At 46.2% G+C, this 16,137-nt stretch overlaps 1 protein-coding gene across 2 annotated transcripts in view; it reads left to right on the forward strand.

The window, feature by feature from the left end:
• The window catches only part of LOC310794216 (E3 ubiquitin-protein ligase SMURF2), a 104,424-nt gene that overhangs the window by 50,364 nt on the left and 37,923 nt on the right, over nucleotides 1-16,137 (forward strand). For both annotated transcript variants that reach the window (XM_083656165.1, XM_083656166.1), the window contains exons 5-8: nucleotides 3,000-3,065; nucleotides 5,335-5,419; nucleotides 8,263-8,346; nucleotides 11,558-11,769. In XM_083656165.1, the coding sequence (XP_083512291.1) occupies nucleotides 3,000-3,065; nucleotides 5,335-5,419; nucleotides 8,263-8,346; nucleotides 11,558-11,769 (447 nt within the window). The remainder of the gene's footprint in view (nucleotides 1-2,999; nucleotides 3,066-5,334; nucleotides 5,420-8,262; nucleotides 8,347-11,557; nucleotides 11,770-16,137) is intronic.

A 16,137-nucleotide genomic window follows, 5' to 3' on the forward strand; every position in this document is an offset into this window, starting at 1 on the left:
CTCTACAAACTAACTCTTTTAGACAGAGAAAGCACACATTCTATTAGTACTTTTGTGAACTTTGTGTTCACAAACTCCAAGCAGAAAATAATCCTCGGCTCTTGTAAAATGAGCCAGAATCCTCAAAAAAACCCTCTGGCAGAACCTACCTACAGTAAAAAAAAAAAAAGGCTGGCAGTGAATGTGTTAATTGATGGGCGATACATGCGGTACGGAAAAATTACACACCTGTTCTATTTTTGTTGGATCCAGCATAGAGACAGTCCGCATGTCTGGGAACGCCCACAAAATGTTAAACGGCTGGCGCGCGAGTGGGGTAAAACCGCCCATATATCTCATGGGCTGACTCACCAAAAGACGGTGCTGCGGCTCTAAACTACATGTTTGGGGGTTCTAGAGCAGAACACAAGACGTCTGCTCAGATGTGCGTTTACTGCGGTGGTTAAATCCCCGATCGTGTCTGCCTGGGCTGGGCTATCAGCTAAATTCTAACTTTGCTGAATGGATAGAACGGGGGAATTTACCCCACCCTGACCCCGCCCCCCAGCAAGGCTGAGCCAGCTAACCCAGCGTCTATGACGAGACGTGGCCTCAACCTATACGTCTGACAGATTACATGAGTGTGGGTCTGTTCGCAAGCCGTACCGGAGGCGTACCGCATCTGTTCCGGAGCTGGTGGACATTAGCCCTTACGCTGATACACTACGTTACTGCATGTTGCAGATCTCTCTCTGGGTCTGGGACACTGATGAGGGATGGGAATTTCATGTATTTCCCTCAACCGTTAGTTGACAGACATTAACCGGTTAATTAACGCCCCCCCCCCCCCCAAAAAAAAAACGTTTATTTGAACATAACAGCAGCAGCAGGTAACAGGTAAACATGTCAAATTGTGCACTTATTGACATTTGGAGGCAGCAGGCAAACTCTTCTTCTTTTTAAACGTAGTGCAGCGAGGCTAAGCCAGAGGAAAAAAGCAGCACGGAGATTCTGGAATAAAACAGGAGGAGACAGCTGTCAAGTGCAATAGCGATATAAGCAAGCACTTCCATATGACAGACACGTCTTCTCCTTCTTTGTTGGTTCCTTGCACTGCTACAACCGCCCAACTCTTCCTTTTGATTGGGTTAGGTTTAGACATGAGGAGTGATGATTGGTTAGTTTAGGTTAGCGGGTCATGCTGTCGGGAGTTTTCTGAAACGGGAGGGGAGGCGATTGACTGGATGGACTGGAGGTATAACGCAGTGAAAGCTCTGGAGAGATTGAAGTCGGGCAAAACGGTTAATTGCAGTTAATTCATTTTAACCGGTTACGTTCTTAACGGCAGTTAACCGACTTCCGGTTAACTGTTTACATCCCTAACACTGACCCCTCCAAACTGTAAACGGAATCTTGGTCAGTGATTGGCGAGTGGTGGATTCACTCTTCACCAATCAGTAACGACTTTGCGATCAGGGAGGCCCACCCACCCTGAGATTGTGAACACACCTTGATGGTGCTGTTGCACAGGGATGGTGAACACACCTTGATGGTGCTGTTACACAGGGATGGTGAACACACCTTGATGGTGCTGTTACACAGGGATGGTAAACACACCTTGATGGTGCTGTTGCACAGGGATGGTGAACACACCACCTTGATGGTGCTGTTACACAGGGATGGTGAACACACCTTGATGGTGCTGTTACACAGGGATGGTGAACACACCTTGATGGTGCTGTTACACAGGGATGGTAAACACACCTTGATGGTGCTGTTACACAGGAATGGTGAACACACCTTGATGGTGCTGTTACACAGGGATGGTGAACACACCTTGATGGTGCTGTTGCACAGGGATGGTGAACACACCTTGATGGTGCTGTTACACAGGAATGGTGAACACACCTTGATGGTGCTGTTACACAGGGATGGTGAACACACCTTGATGGTGCTGTTACACAGGGATGGTGAACACACCACCTTGATGGTGCTGTTACACAGGGATGGTGAACACACCACCTTGATGGTGCTGTTACACAGGGATGGTGAACACACCTTGATGGTGCTGTGTTACACAGGGATGGTGAACACACCTTGATGGTGCTGTGTTACACAGGGATGGTGAACACACCTTGATGGTGCTGTTACACAGGGATGGTGAACACACCTTGATGGTGCTGTTGCACAGGGATGGTGAACACACCTTGATGGTGCTGTTGCACAGGGATGGTGAACACACCTTGATGGTGCTGTTACACAGGGATGGTGAACACACCTTGATGGTGCTGTTACACAGGGATGGTAAACACACCTTGATGGTGCTGTTACACAGGGATGGTGAACACACCTTGATGGTGCTGTTGCACAGGGATGGTGAACACACCTTGATGGTGCTGTTACACAGGGATGGTGAACACACCTTGATGGTGCTGTTGCACAGGGATGGTGAACACACCTTGATGGTGCTGTTACACAGGGATGGTGAACACACCTTGATGGTGCTGTGTTACACAGGGATGGTGAACACACCTTGATGGTGCTGTGTTACACAGGGATGGTGAACACACCTTGATGGTGCTGTTACACAGGGATGGTGAACACACCTTGATGGTGCTGTGTTACACAGGGATGGTGAACACACCTTGATGGTGCTGTGTTACACAGGGATGGTGAACACACCTTGATGGTGCTGTTACACAGGGATGGTGAACACACCTTGATGGTGCTGTTACACAGGGATGGTGAACACACCTTGATGGTGCTGTTGCACAGGGATGGTGAACACACCTTGATGGTGCTGTTACACAGGGATGGTGAACACACCACCTTGATGGTGCTGTTACACAGGGATGGTGAACACACCACCTTGATGGTGCTGTTACACAGGGATGGTGAACACACCTTGATGGTGCTGTTGCACAGGGATGGTGAACACACCACCTTGATGGTGCTGTTACACAGGGATGGTGAACACAGTAAACACTGAACTGACACTGAACGCATATTTCCCCCGACAGATCAGAGACTGGACCTGAATAAGCTGGGCCCAAATGACAACGATACTGTGAGAGGACAGATAGTCGGTGAGTAAACACACACGCACACACACACACACACACACACACACACACACACACACACACACACACACACACACAGACAGTGTGTAGTTAAGGAAATGTTATCTGGTTTTCTGTGGACTGATTGATGCGAAATCGAACCTGTTGTGAAAACGTTGATGACGGATGAAAGTTTGGGAGTCGGTGTGTAAACACGAGTGACCCAACATGAGGTCGTATTTATTTTAAAACGTGCGACAGATCCAATTTAAAGTCACTCACCGTCTTCACTATTCCAAGTCAAGGTTGCACAAGATCTACCCTTCTGTCTCTCCATTATGTGATAGATGTCAGCTGTTAGAGGGTACACTCTCACATGCTTTCTGGTTTTGCCCTTCACTATCTGGATTCTGGGCCAAGATATTTGACTGGTACTCTTAAGGCCTATAAAATAACCCTCCAGCTGGAGGCAGAACTCGCCCTCTTCGGCTGCTCGGAATCCTCTCTGCTCCTCCCCACGGCTGTGCAGCAGTCTCTGACGCAGGGGATGACTGTCGCCAAAAGACTCATTCTGAAAGATTGGAAGTCCCCCTCCCCACCTTCTTTTCAATTGTGGCTGGCGGACATGGTTTCGGTTGTACGTATGGAAAGACTCGGGTTCTTGAGGACCGACTCACTCCGGAAGTTCTCAACCATATGGGACCCGTTTCTGGCCTACTTGGACGAGGTTAGAAACGACGAGTAACTTTCCCAGTCAAATTATTTTGGAAGCGCATAGGCTTCTTAGGTAGCTGGTAGCACCATGTCGCAATGTTGGTATCTTTTTCTTTGTTTGTGTGTGTGTTGTTGTTTTTTCCTTTCTCTGTGTTTGAGTTTGTTTAGCTTTTTGTGTTTTTTGTTTTGTTTATTGTTTTGTTTTTCATGTTCATGTTCTAAAAGTTGAAAAATTGAAAAATAAAATAATGAAAAAAGAAAAAGAAAAAGAAAAAGAAAAACGTGCGACAATTTCGGACGAAAAATACGGACTTGGTGTGCAAAAGCCTTAATTGCTTTTCCTCCCTTCTTTTTTCAGCTCTGTGGTTAACACGTTCACTGCCAATGACGTGTTGATACGTCAAAAAAATCCAACGGTTGACTGCCAATGACGTGTTAATACGTAAAAAAAAAAAATTTGACGGTGGGACGTTGATCTAACCCTTTTACATCTCTTATATAAATATTGGAGCCGCCGAACGTGTACAACCCATTCCACCGACCCACTAAGTGGCGACAGTGCTCTCCACACTAGAAAAAGCCGAGCCAAAACTGCAGGGGAACGCGCGATGAAACCATTCTCATACTGTAAAATGGATTGGCGAAAACGCTTTCACTTTCGCGCTGATTGCTGGCGGTGGGGGATTGCAAATTTGCATAATAGATTATGGGTGCAACACACTTTGAAACACGCAGCATAAATAAGACCAGAATCGCAAAAGAAATCCCGTTTCTTGGGGTTTCTCAACCGAAACCCCAAGAAACGAGCGAGCCCATCCTCACCCAGCGGCCGCCAGCAGACAGGAGCAGCAGCAGCAAAGCAGCAGCAGAAACGAGCTTGTGACACGCCCGCTGCAGCCAAGAAGAACACACACGGAGGGAGGAGTTTGAAGTAGAGGGGGGTTTCCTGCTGTTATGGAGGAAATTACTGTTCAAAACTATTGTTTAGATGTCTGACGTCTTACTGATGCCAAAAATGAATGGTTAAAGTGACTGTTCTATCGAATTTCACAAAAAGCTATTTATCTCAGCTTAAATTTTCAGACGCTGAAACCATGCTGTATTCAAGTGCTAATGCCTACATAACTACTAACTCTACAAACTAACTCTTTTAGACAGAGAAAGCACACATTCTATTAGTTCTTTTGAGATATTTTGTGTTCACAAAATCTTAGCAGAAAAGAATCCTCGGGTCTTGAAAGATGAGCCAGAATCCTCAAAAAAACCCTCTGGCAGAAGCTACCTACAGTAAAAAAAAACGGCTGGCAGTGAATGTGTTAATTAGCAGATATTAAATGTAAATAAATTTCCCAACATACTTTTTTTTTTTCTCGCTGTCCATCGCATTGATATTGGAGTAGAAACAGGAGGAAGGATCGGGCCCAGGCCCAAAATGTAGAAGTGTAATAATCCACATTCCACAGTCAGGAGCTCTGTTGTTGTTACTTTCTTTGGGTTTCTGAGGTACAAAGAGCGGCTTGTGCTTCAACTCATTCAGTATGATTTGAGCACCAACGCCCTTGTCTTTGTTGCTGTGTAGTCAGTCTCCAGTCCAGAGATCGCATCGGAACAGGAGGGCCGGTGGTGGACTGCAGCCGTCTGTTTGACAACGACTTACCTGATGGGTCAGTATGTGACTGCTTATGAATGTTACACGACTTACCTGATGGGTCAGTATGTGACTGCTTATGAATGTTACACGACTTACCTGATGGGTCAGTATGTGACTGCTTATGAATGTTACCACTTACCTGATGGGTCAGTATGTGACTGCTTATGAATGTTACATGACTTATCTGATGGGTCAGTATGTGACTGCTTATGAATGTTACATGACTTATCTGATGGGTCAGTATGTGACTGCTTATGAATGTTACCACTTACCTGATGGGTCAGTATGTGACTGCTTATGAATGTTACCACTTACCTGATGGGTCAGTATGTGACTGCTTATGAATGTTACATGACTTATCTGATGGGTCAGTATGTGACTGCTTATGAATGTTACATGACTTATCTGATGGGTCAGTATGTGACTGCTTATGAATGTTACATGACTTACCTGATGGGTCAGTATGTGACTGCTTATGAATGTTACCACTTACCTGATGGGTCAGTATGTAACTGCTTATGAATGTTACCACTTACCTGATGGGTCAGTATGTGACTGCTTATGAATGTTACATGACTTATCTGATGGGTCAGTATGTGACTGCTTATGAATGTTACATGACTTACCTGATGGGTCAGTATGTGACTGCTTATGAATGTTACCACTTACCTGATGGGTCAGTATGTAACTGCTTATGAATGTTACCACTTACCTGATGGGTCAGTATGTGACTGCTTATGAATGTTACATGACTTATCTGATGGGTCAGTATGTAACTGCTTATGAATGTTACATGACTTATCTGATGGGTCAGTATGTGACTGCTTATGAATGTTACATGACTTATCTGATGGGTCAGTATGTGACTGCTTATGAATGTTACATGACTTACCTGATGGGTCAGTATGTGACTGCTTATGAATGTTACATGACTTACCTGATGGGTCAGTATGTGACTGCTTATGAATGTTACATGACTTATCTGATGGGTCAGTATGTGACTGCTTATGAATGTTACCACTTACCTGATGGGTCAGTATGTGACTGCTTATGAATGTTACATGACTTACCTGATGGGTCAGTATGTGACTGCTTATGAATGTTACATGACTTATCTGATGGGTCAGTATGTGACTGCTTATGAATGTTACATGACTTACCTGATGGGTCAGTATGTAACTGCTTATGAATGTTACCACTTACCTGATGGGTCAGTATGTAACTTCTTATGAATGTTACCACTTACCTGATGGGTCAGTATGTGACTGCTTATGAATGTTACATGACTTACCTGATGGGTCAGTATGTAACTGCTTATGAATGTTACCACTTACCTGATGGGTCAGTATGTAACTGCTTATGAATGTTACCACTTACCTGATGGGTCAGTATGTGACTGCTTATGAATGTTACATGACTTACCTGATGGGTCAGTATGTGACTGCTTATGAATGTTACCACTTACCTGATGGGTCAGTATGTAACTGCTTATGAATGTTACCACTTACCTGATGGGTCAGTATGTGACTGCTTATGAATGTTACATGACTTATCTGATGGGTCAGTATGTAACTGCTTATGAATGTTACATGACTTACCTGATGGGTCAGTATGTGACTGCTTATGAATGTTACATGACTTACCTGATGGGTCAGTATGTGACTGCTTATGAATGTTACACGACTTACCTGATGGGTCAGTATGTGACTGCTTATGAATGTTACATGACTTACCTGATGGGTCAGTATGTGACTGCTTATGAATGTTACATGACTTACCTGATGGGTCAGTATGTGACTGCTTATGAATGTTACATGACTTATCTGATGGGTCAGTATGTGACTGCTTATGAATGTTACCACTTACCTGATGGGTCAGTATGTAACTGCTTATGAATGTTACATGACTTACCTGATGGGTCAGTATGTGACTGCTTATGAATGTTACCACTTACCTGATGGGTCAGTATGTGACTGCTTATGAATGTTACCACTTACCTGATGGGTCAGTATGTGACTGCTTATGAATGTTACATTACTTACCTGATGGGTCAGTATGTGACTGCTTATGAATGTTACCACTTACCTGATGGGTCAGTATGTGACTGCTTATGAATGTTACCACTTACCTGATGGGTCAGTATGTGACTGCTTATGAATGTTACATTACTTACCTGATGGGTCAGTATGTGACTGCTTATGAATGTTACACGACTTACCTGATGGGTCAGTATGTAACTGCTTATGAATGTTACCACTTACCTGATGGGTCAGTATGTGACTGCTTATGAATGTTACACGACTTACCTGATGGGTCAGTATGTGACTGCTTATAAATGTTACCACTTACCTGATGGGTCAGTATGTGACTGCTTATGAATGTTACACGACTTACCTGATGTATGTGACTGCTTATGAATGTTAATGCCTCTTTGTGATTTTCCACTATGATCCTTGATGTATGTTCAAAGTTATATTTTGGTATGCTGCTTTTCAAAGCTTAGGCTGGTGACTTTGCTTCTTTTTCTTGTTATTTACAATAAAAAAAATATACATATATACTATATACCATATATACTGTTGACAGCACTGTAAGAAGAACATGTTTACTGAATGTGTCTGAATGCACTGTAAGTTAAAAACAATTTACTTCAAGGTTGTCATTCTTCAGACTAGTTTACGGTATCTCCAACAACAGCTTTGGAACAAAAATGTGTTGATAGTAGATACTGGGCTGTAGCATGTTCCCATCAGTGTCTTCCTTCATTTTAATATTACTTTGTGGTTGGAAATGAAATGAGTGCGATGCAGGCTGATTTGTGGATTTTGTCCTTTCTTCCCGGTGTGCACCAAACAGCTGGGAGGAGAGGAGGACCGCCTCTGGACGCATCCAGTACCTGAACCACATCACACGCACCACACAGTGGGAGAGACCCACCAGGTACACACACACACACACACACACACACACACACACACACACACACACACACACACACACACACAGCCTTCCTTTGGCATAATGAAGTGAGGGACACATCTATTGAAGTGCTCGTACTTTCCCCCACTTCCCTTTTGAAAAAGCACTTCCACTCCTACTCTGTCCTCCTCACAACACAACACAACACAACACAACAACAACAGTCTGTCGCTAATCACTGAGTTCCTATCAAGTTCCTGCCTCCCCCAGACGCGCGCACACACACACACACACACACACACACACACACACACACACACACACACACACACACACACACACACACACACACAGACAGACAGACACGCACACACCTAAATAAGCTAGCCATCCCAACACATACACACATGCACACGCACACAGACAGACAGACACACACACGCACACGCACACACACACACACACACACACACACACACACACACACACACACACACACACCTAAAGAAGCTAGCCATCCCAACACATACACACATGCACACGCAGACAGACAGACACACACACACGCACACGCACACGCACACACACACACACACACACACACACACACCTAAAGAAGCTAGCCATCCCAACACATACACACATGCACACACACACACAGACAGACACACACACATGCACACGCACACGCACACACACACACACACACACACACACACACACACACACACACACACACACCTAAAGAAGCTAGCCAGCCAGTCGGGCATTCAGGTTTTGCTTGGCCTGTAATCCTTCAGGGACCAACTGTCGCCTTCCTACTTGGCCCGTATCAGTGGAGCCGTTACACGTGTAAAGCAAACAAATACCCTGCTACCCCTCCTCGCCCTACAACCACCCACTACAAGCAAGGCAAGAACGCGTACCACTGCACCACCGTACCACTGCACCACCGTACCACTGCACCACCGTACCCGCTGTGCCACCGTACCACTGCACCACCGTACCACTGCACCACCGTACCACTGCACCACCATACCCGGGGAGGAAGAGGGCCAGGAAGGGAATGCCCTGGGCAAAGAGGGCAGGATGAGCCAAGAGGAAGGATGGCATGATGTTCATTTAGTCAATGATTTGGCCCATTTATAGAGTTGAATAGACGATAAAGCAGACTTTAGCTTTCAGGTCGGCTGTCCAGTGATCGCGTAGCTCGCCGATCATGGACCAACAGCAGGTGGCTCTGTGGCTCAACAGCAGGCGGCGCTGTGGCTCTGTGGCTCTGTCTGGCTTTAAAAAGAAGATATGGTCACAGTGCAAACTTCGAGGCTTCCAGAAACCAATGGGTGACGAATCACGGTCGGTGGCTATGTCCATATTTGTATACAGTCTGTGGGTGAGGGGAGAGAGGAAGAGGGAGGGTGTGTGTGTGTGTGTGTGTGTGGGGGGGGGGGCGGGGGGGTGCTGTGGGGCCAAGGTTTTAGATAGCCACGGCGTCAGTAACTCTGCACAGCCAGACAGTGGTCAGACATGTCGCACACACACGCACGCACACACACACACACACACACACACACACACACACACACACACACACACACACACACACACACACACACACACAGACACAGACACACTTGTCAGTAAGCCAGCCTGTCTCTGTTTGTGTCTGCTTATCAGATATATCGCTCTTGTTGTTCTGCCACTCTAGCGCGCAAACACACTTTTTTAAGCTGCTACTCTTGTGAGGACTTTGGCTGATTTAGACAGCTTGGGCATGAGAGTGACGTGGAAGTCTGTGGGCGGATAAGGGACTCTCGAGGGGATTAATTATTATTCATTATTATACCCGGAAGGTCGCCAAAGGGGCTACCTACAGCCCTGATATACTAACGGACAGCTGCAGACACCATGGACGCGTAGTTCTGTTATAGCCTACTCGTTTCTGGAGTCGCGGATAAGGACGTGTGAAGGGAGAGAGGGGGGAGAGAGAAGCAAACTATTTTTTGCACATCTCAAAAGCAGGTAAACCACTGTGGGATGAGTGAGAATGTTGCTAACATGAGGAGATAGCGATGCTAACGACAGCCTGTCATCCACTGAAACACTGCATGGGGCGGCTGCAGGATGCGCTCTTTAAAGTGGAAATTCGTTCACCAGCAACTAGGGGTGTCACGATATTTCGTCGCACGATATATCGCGATATCGAAACGTCACAATATCGATATCGTCAGAAAAAAATATGGTAAAAAAAATAATATATATATATATATTTTTGCTCCTGAATAATAATAGAACAAATTTAGCAGAATCAACACGCATGAGTGAGGGGGTAGACTACTACTGGCATGGCAAAACAGCTCAAGGGGTACATAAGATTACATAAGTTTAGGGACCATTGAGCATGAGTTATTTAAGAAATAGATTGTATACTTTATTTTTCTTTCACCATGCAACAAACATTTAGTTTGTGACAGTGTGACACATTCTATTGCAAGAGAAGCATGATCTTCCATGTTGTTTTCTAGTTATTATAATAACAATTTCCAAAAACAGCATTTGTTTTGTATTTTGTGTATTTCAAATGAAAGACTATTTTTCCAGTATTTTCCCAGGGCTCCCTTGAAAAGAGGTTTCAATTTCAACGGGACTCACATGGTTAAATAAATGATAAATAAATACATAAAAATTATTTACTTTTGTTAAAAAAATATTGTTAAAATATCGTATCGTATCGTTATCCTGAACCCAATATCGTGTATCGTATCGTATCGTGAAATTAGTGTATCGTGACACCCCTACCAGCAACACATTTTCATTCTGAGCCTTTAAAATTAGTTTCTGCTGATTTTATTAGACTAATTCCGACACCTGCAGTAACATAATTCATTTGAGAATTGTGAGTAGGGATTTTTTTTCCTTCTGCCCACGTTTCCCCCTTCTGGAATGTGTGCAGCTCTTAAAGCAGTAGCCTATCAGAGGAATGTATTTGTTTAGTGTGCTGGAGGATTCAACTTGTCTTTTCGTTTTGTGAATTCGTTTTTTTTCTGCTTGTAGATGTAAAAATATTTGTTGTGGTAATTGTTTAAATGGGGCACAGACACTCAAATAGCGCATTTTTATCTTTTCTGTTAACCGATCAGTAGTCGGCTAATGAGTCTGTTGTCGGTCAGTTTCCTCCCCTCCCCCGACATCCCTATAGTGTAAACAGCCACACACTCTCTCTCCCTCCCAGGCCAGCATCTGAGTACTCCAGCCCGTCGGGGCGTCCTCTGAGCTGTGTGGTGGACGAGAACACGCCCGTGATGACGCCCGTCAACGGGGCGCTGGCCCCCAGCGCCCCCACGGGCGAGAGGCCCCAGGAGAGACGGGTCCGCTCACAGAGGCACCGCAACTACATGAGCCGCACGCACCTACACACACCGCCCGACCTGCCTGAGGGATACGGTGAGGGAGACCACGCACACACACACACACACACACACACACACACACACACACACACACACACACACACCTACACACACACACACACACACACACACACACACACACACACACACACACACACACACACACACACACACACCTACACACACACACCTACACACACACACACACCGCCCGACCTGCCTGAGGGATACGGTGAGGGAGACCACACACGCACGCACACACGCACACACACACACACACACACACACACACACACCTACACACACCGCCCGACCTGCCTGAGGGATACGTTGAGGGAGACCACACACGCACGCACACACACACACACACACACCTACACACACACACACACCGCCCGACCTGCCTGAGGGATACGGTGAGGGAGACCACGCACGCACGCACACACACGCACACACACACACACACACACACACAGACACACCTACACACACCGCCAGACCTGCCTGAGGGATACGGTGAGGGAGACCACGCACGCACGCACACACACACGCACACACACACACACACACACACAGACACACAGACACACACCTACACACACCGCCAGACCTGCCTGAGGGCTACGGTGAGGGAGACCACACACGCACGCACGCACGCACACACACACACACACACACACACACACACACACACAAACTTCACTTTTAGCTTCAAGAGTGCATTTTTGTTCGTATGACCCTCAACACAGGCTTTGAGAATCCCGTGCCACTTACTGATACGTATGCTTAAATTAACACACTCGTATTGCAAAATGAATTTAGGCCCTCACTGTAATACTTCAGAAGTTGAATTTGAAGTTCAACATTAATACATTTGTCATTTTTTGTCTTAGATGTACCTTTGTGTGTTATTGCAATATAAAACTACATAATTGAGAATCGATTCTAGATTCTGGAATCGAGAATCGTTGGAATCGAGAATCGATTGTGGAATCGGATCGTGATCCCAAGGAATCGGAATCGGATTGGATCGTGGCTTAGCCGGATCAGAGCACCCCTACCCATTAATATTTTTGTTTATAGCATTTTTTTATTTATCGCAGGTCATATCGTCATCGCAATATTGAACAGTGTTATCGCACATCGCAGCTTTTCCTCATATCGTGCAGCCATACCCGTGGGAAGACGAGTCAAAGCTCAGCTCATTCATTAAAAAAATAGTTGCATTCTGCCTGGAGCTGCACGCATTGATGAGAAGAGGAAAACGTTGGCAGAAAAAAAATCGATACTCACAATTCTCAAACAAATTATTGAACCAAACCTGTCGGATTTAGTGTAAAAAAAAAACGAAACCACAAAGAAAAAGCTCAGAACAAAAATGTGTTGCTGGTGCACGAATTTCCACTTAAAAGAGCGCATCACAGACCTGCCAACCTGTACGCATTTTGCGTAGCAGGCGCGCATTTTGAGATCAAAGTTACGCTGGTACGATTTGTCACTTAAAACTACGCAAAAAGTCGCTGATGCCTGTGAATTGGATTGTGTGTTTGCAGTATTGCGTATCATGTGTTGTGACTCCTCACCGTGGTCAACTGATGACTTGCGGTCTCAATATTTTCATTTCTCTCAGCAGCAGGGAGGCTAGATCACATCTCCATGGCAACGATAGAACGTCATGTCGGAATGCCTTCATAACAACATTGCGGAATCTCTGTGTAAAAGTGGCTTCTGTCTCCACTCCTCCTCCTCCTCCTCCTCCTCCTCCTCCTCCCGTTCTCTCCGTCCCATAGCACCACATCATGACAACTGCAATCAACACATCATCCCCCTCTCTCTCTCTCCACCACATCTCTCCCTCTCTCTCTCTCTCTCCCCCTCTTTCTTGCTGTCTCTCTCTCCCCTCTCTCTCTATCCTCTCTCTCTTCTCTCCTCATGTTTGCAAACACTTCCCAGCATTGGAGTGTTTTGGCTGCACAGCCTGATATTCCCACAGTGAAGAGAAGGAGGGATCGCTGTATTCATAGCTGAGTGTTGAGGTCAGAGAAGGTGCTTTAGGTTATTGGCTATGTGTGTGTTATTTTTTAATGTCCAACATTCTTTTGGCTAATTCAAGCTATGCGACCACGTGGGGGAAACACGCACATGTTGGAAAGTAACGCAGAGCACAGACGAGTATCGACAACCCACAGAAATATTCCAACAGTGGAATGTCCAGGGTTTAACTGTATTTCTTTTTCCAGAAAGGATCCGTTTTCACACTCGCCCGCAGTGCACCCCACAGTGCACCCCACAGTGCACCCCACAGTGCACCCCACAGTGGCCACAGAGCCTGTCAAAGAAACGGTTGTTTTAAGGGTGGCGCTCGGACGCCTGTGATTTAGAACGGCAGCGTTGGACCCGCGCCCCCGTTTAGAAAATGCCCCGACGAGGCCGGGCAGAGGTCGGACAAACTGACTCACCGATGCCCGACTGCTAGCGTCCGTTTTTCCTCCGCTGAACCCTGTGAACCGCTGGCTGGGTGTGGTGAGAGGAGAGAGAGAGAGGGAATGTGTGAGGGGGGAGAGAGAGAGAGAGAGAGGGAATGTGTGAGGGGAGAGAGAGAGAGAGAGAGAGAGAGGGAATGTGTGAGGGGGGAGAGAGAGAGAGAGAGAGAGAGAGAGAGAGAGAGGGAATGTGTGAGGGGGGAGAGAGAGAGAGAGAGAGGGAATGTGTGAGGGGGGAGAGAGAGAGAGAGAGGAGGGAATGTGTGAGGGGAGAGAGAGAGAGAGAGAGAGGGAATGTGAGAGGAGAGAGAGAGAGAGAGAGAGAGAGAGAGAGAGGGAATGTGTGAGGGGAGAGAGAGAGAGAGAGACAGAGAGAGAGAGAGGGAATGTGTGAGGGGAGAGAGAGAGAGAGAGAGAGAGAGAGGGAATGTGTGAGGGGGGAGAGAGAGAGAGAGAGAGAGAGAGGGAATGTGTGAGGGGAGAGAGAGAGAGAGAGGTGGGTAGGAAATGAGCTGTGCCAGTAGGAAGTCGGGGTGGGGTGGGAGGTGGGTGGGGGCAGTGATGGATTAGTGGGTGAACGTTTCACACACACACGAACGGCGCGCCCACGCCAGCACACGCACGCACACACGCACGCACGCACACACGCACGCCAGCACACACACACACACATACATGCCAGCACACACACACACACACACGCTTTCCGCAAACATTCACACTCTCACTCAGCGTCTGTCCATTAGTGTGAGCATGAGTTCCAACAGGCGCGTGACGGATTACAATTGTGAAGCGTTTCCCCATATGTATTCCCTTTACGGATTCACATTTTAATCAATTTCCTTAAAGGGGACACATTATTTTCTTTATTTTGTATCTCATATATGCTGTTACAATCTTGAATGGTCATATTAAACGTGGCCTAAGCTTCAAATAAATAGGTGAATGTGATTGAAAGCTACCCCCGCTTGGCTTTCTTCTTCCTCTGGATAAGCGATGAAAGTTAAATTGGCCCTTGTCGTGTTAAATCATTTCAGTAAAGAAAAGAGAAAATAGTGCATTGTTGATGAATCGGTTAACATGTTTGATCGATCAAATTCTTAATGCTGATTAATCGATTGTCGACTATCATTCATATCCATAATTGCCTTATTTGCATACAGTATGTTCTGGTTGTTTTTTCTGCTCGTTCTCATTTGGTTTCAGGGATTGACGGGGGGGTTGGAGTCTTTCAGAGTGGGCAGCAAACAAACAAGGACACTTGGAGGGAAAATACTCACGGAAGTCTTTTTGATCAATTCCCCCTCGTATCTTATCTCTCCGTCCTCTGGGGATCGGCGGTCTGGAGACGGTCTGGAGACGGGCAAAAATGCAAAAGAGCTAACTGATTCCATTGGCACAAACTCTTAAAGGTCCCAATTCGTGCAGCTGTAACCTCTTAAAAACGTGTGTCTCTGGTCCATAAAACATGATTCTGGATTAATTTGTCGAAAATATAGCAACCCCGTTTGTTGTGACGGAGTTCTCACTTCCTCATCTCGTCGCTTCCCGAGAACGGTCTGTTTCTATAATATATTCAGAACTAACAGTTCCCATTGGCCGCTGAGGGAGAGCCCGCCCCAGGCTCCCAGCGGCCAATCAGATTAGCGTCTGTGGACCAGCACGCTAGGTTGCCAGTTATCGTTAACATAATGGTTACTACGCTAAAGAGGACATCTCAAAATGCCTAGACTTACCCAATGCACCTCTGCAGTTGCTGGATCACGTACAGTTGGCGTCGCTCCAGCTAGAAGTGTTAATTTTGTGGCTATAGACAAAATGGTGCAGGTAGCTTGTGTGAGAGAGACCCGCGCAGTATGCGTGAGGAAGCTAGTGACGTCCCGATCCCCCCTCTGGGCAAACGAAGCGTTTGGGGGTGT

Source organism: Poromitra crassiceps (genome assembly GCF_964638095.1).
Source record: "Poromitra crassiceps genome assembly, chromosome: 19".
In the NCBI taxonomy this organism is placed as follows: domain Eukaryota; kingdom Metazoa; phylum Chordata; class Actinopteri; order Beryciformes; family Melamphaidae; genus Poromitra; species Poromitra crassiceps.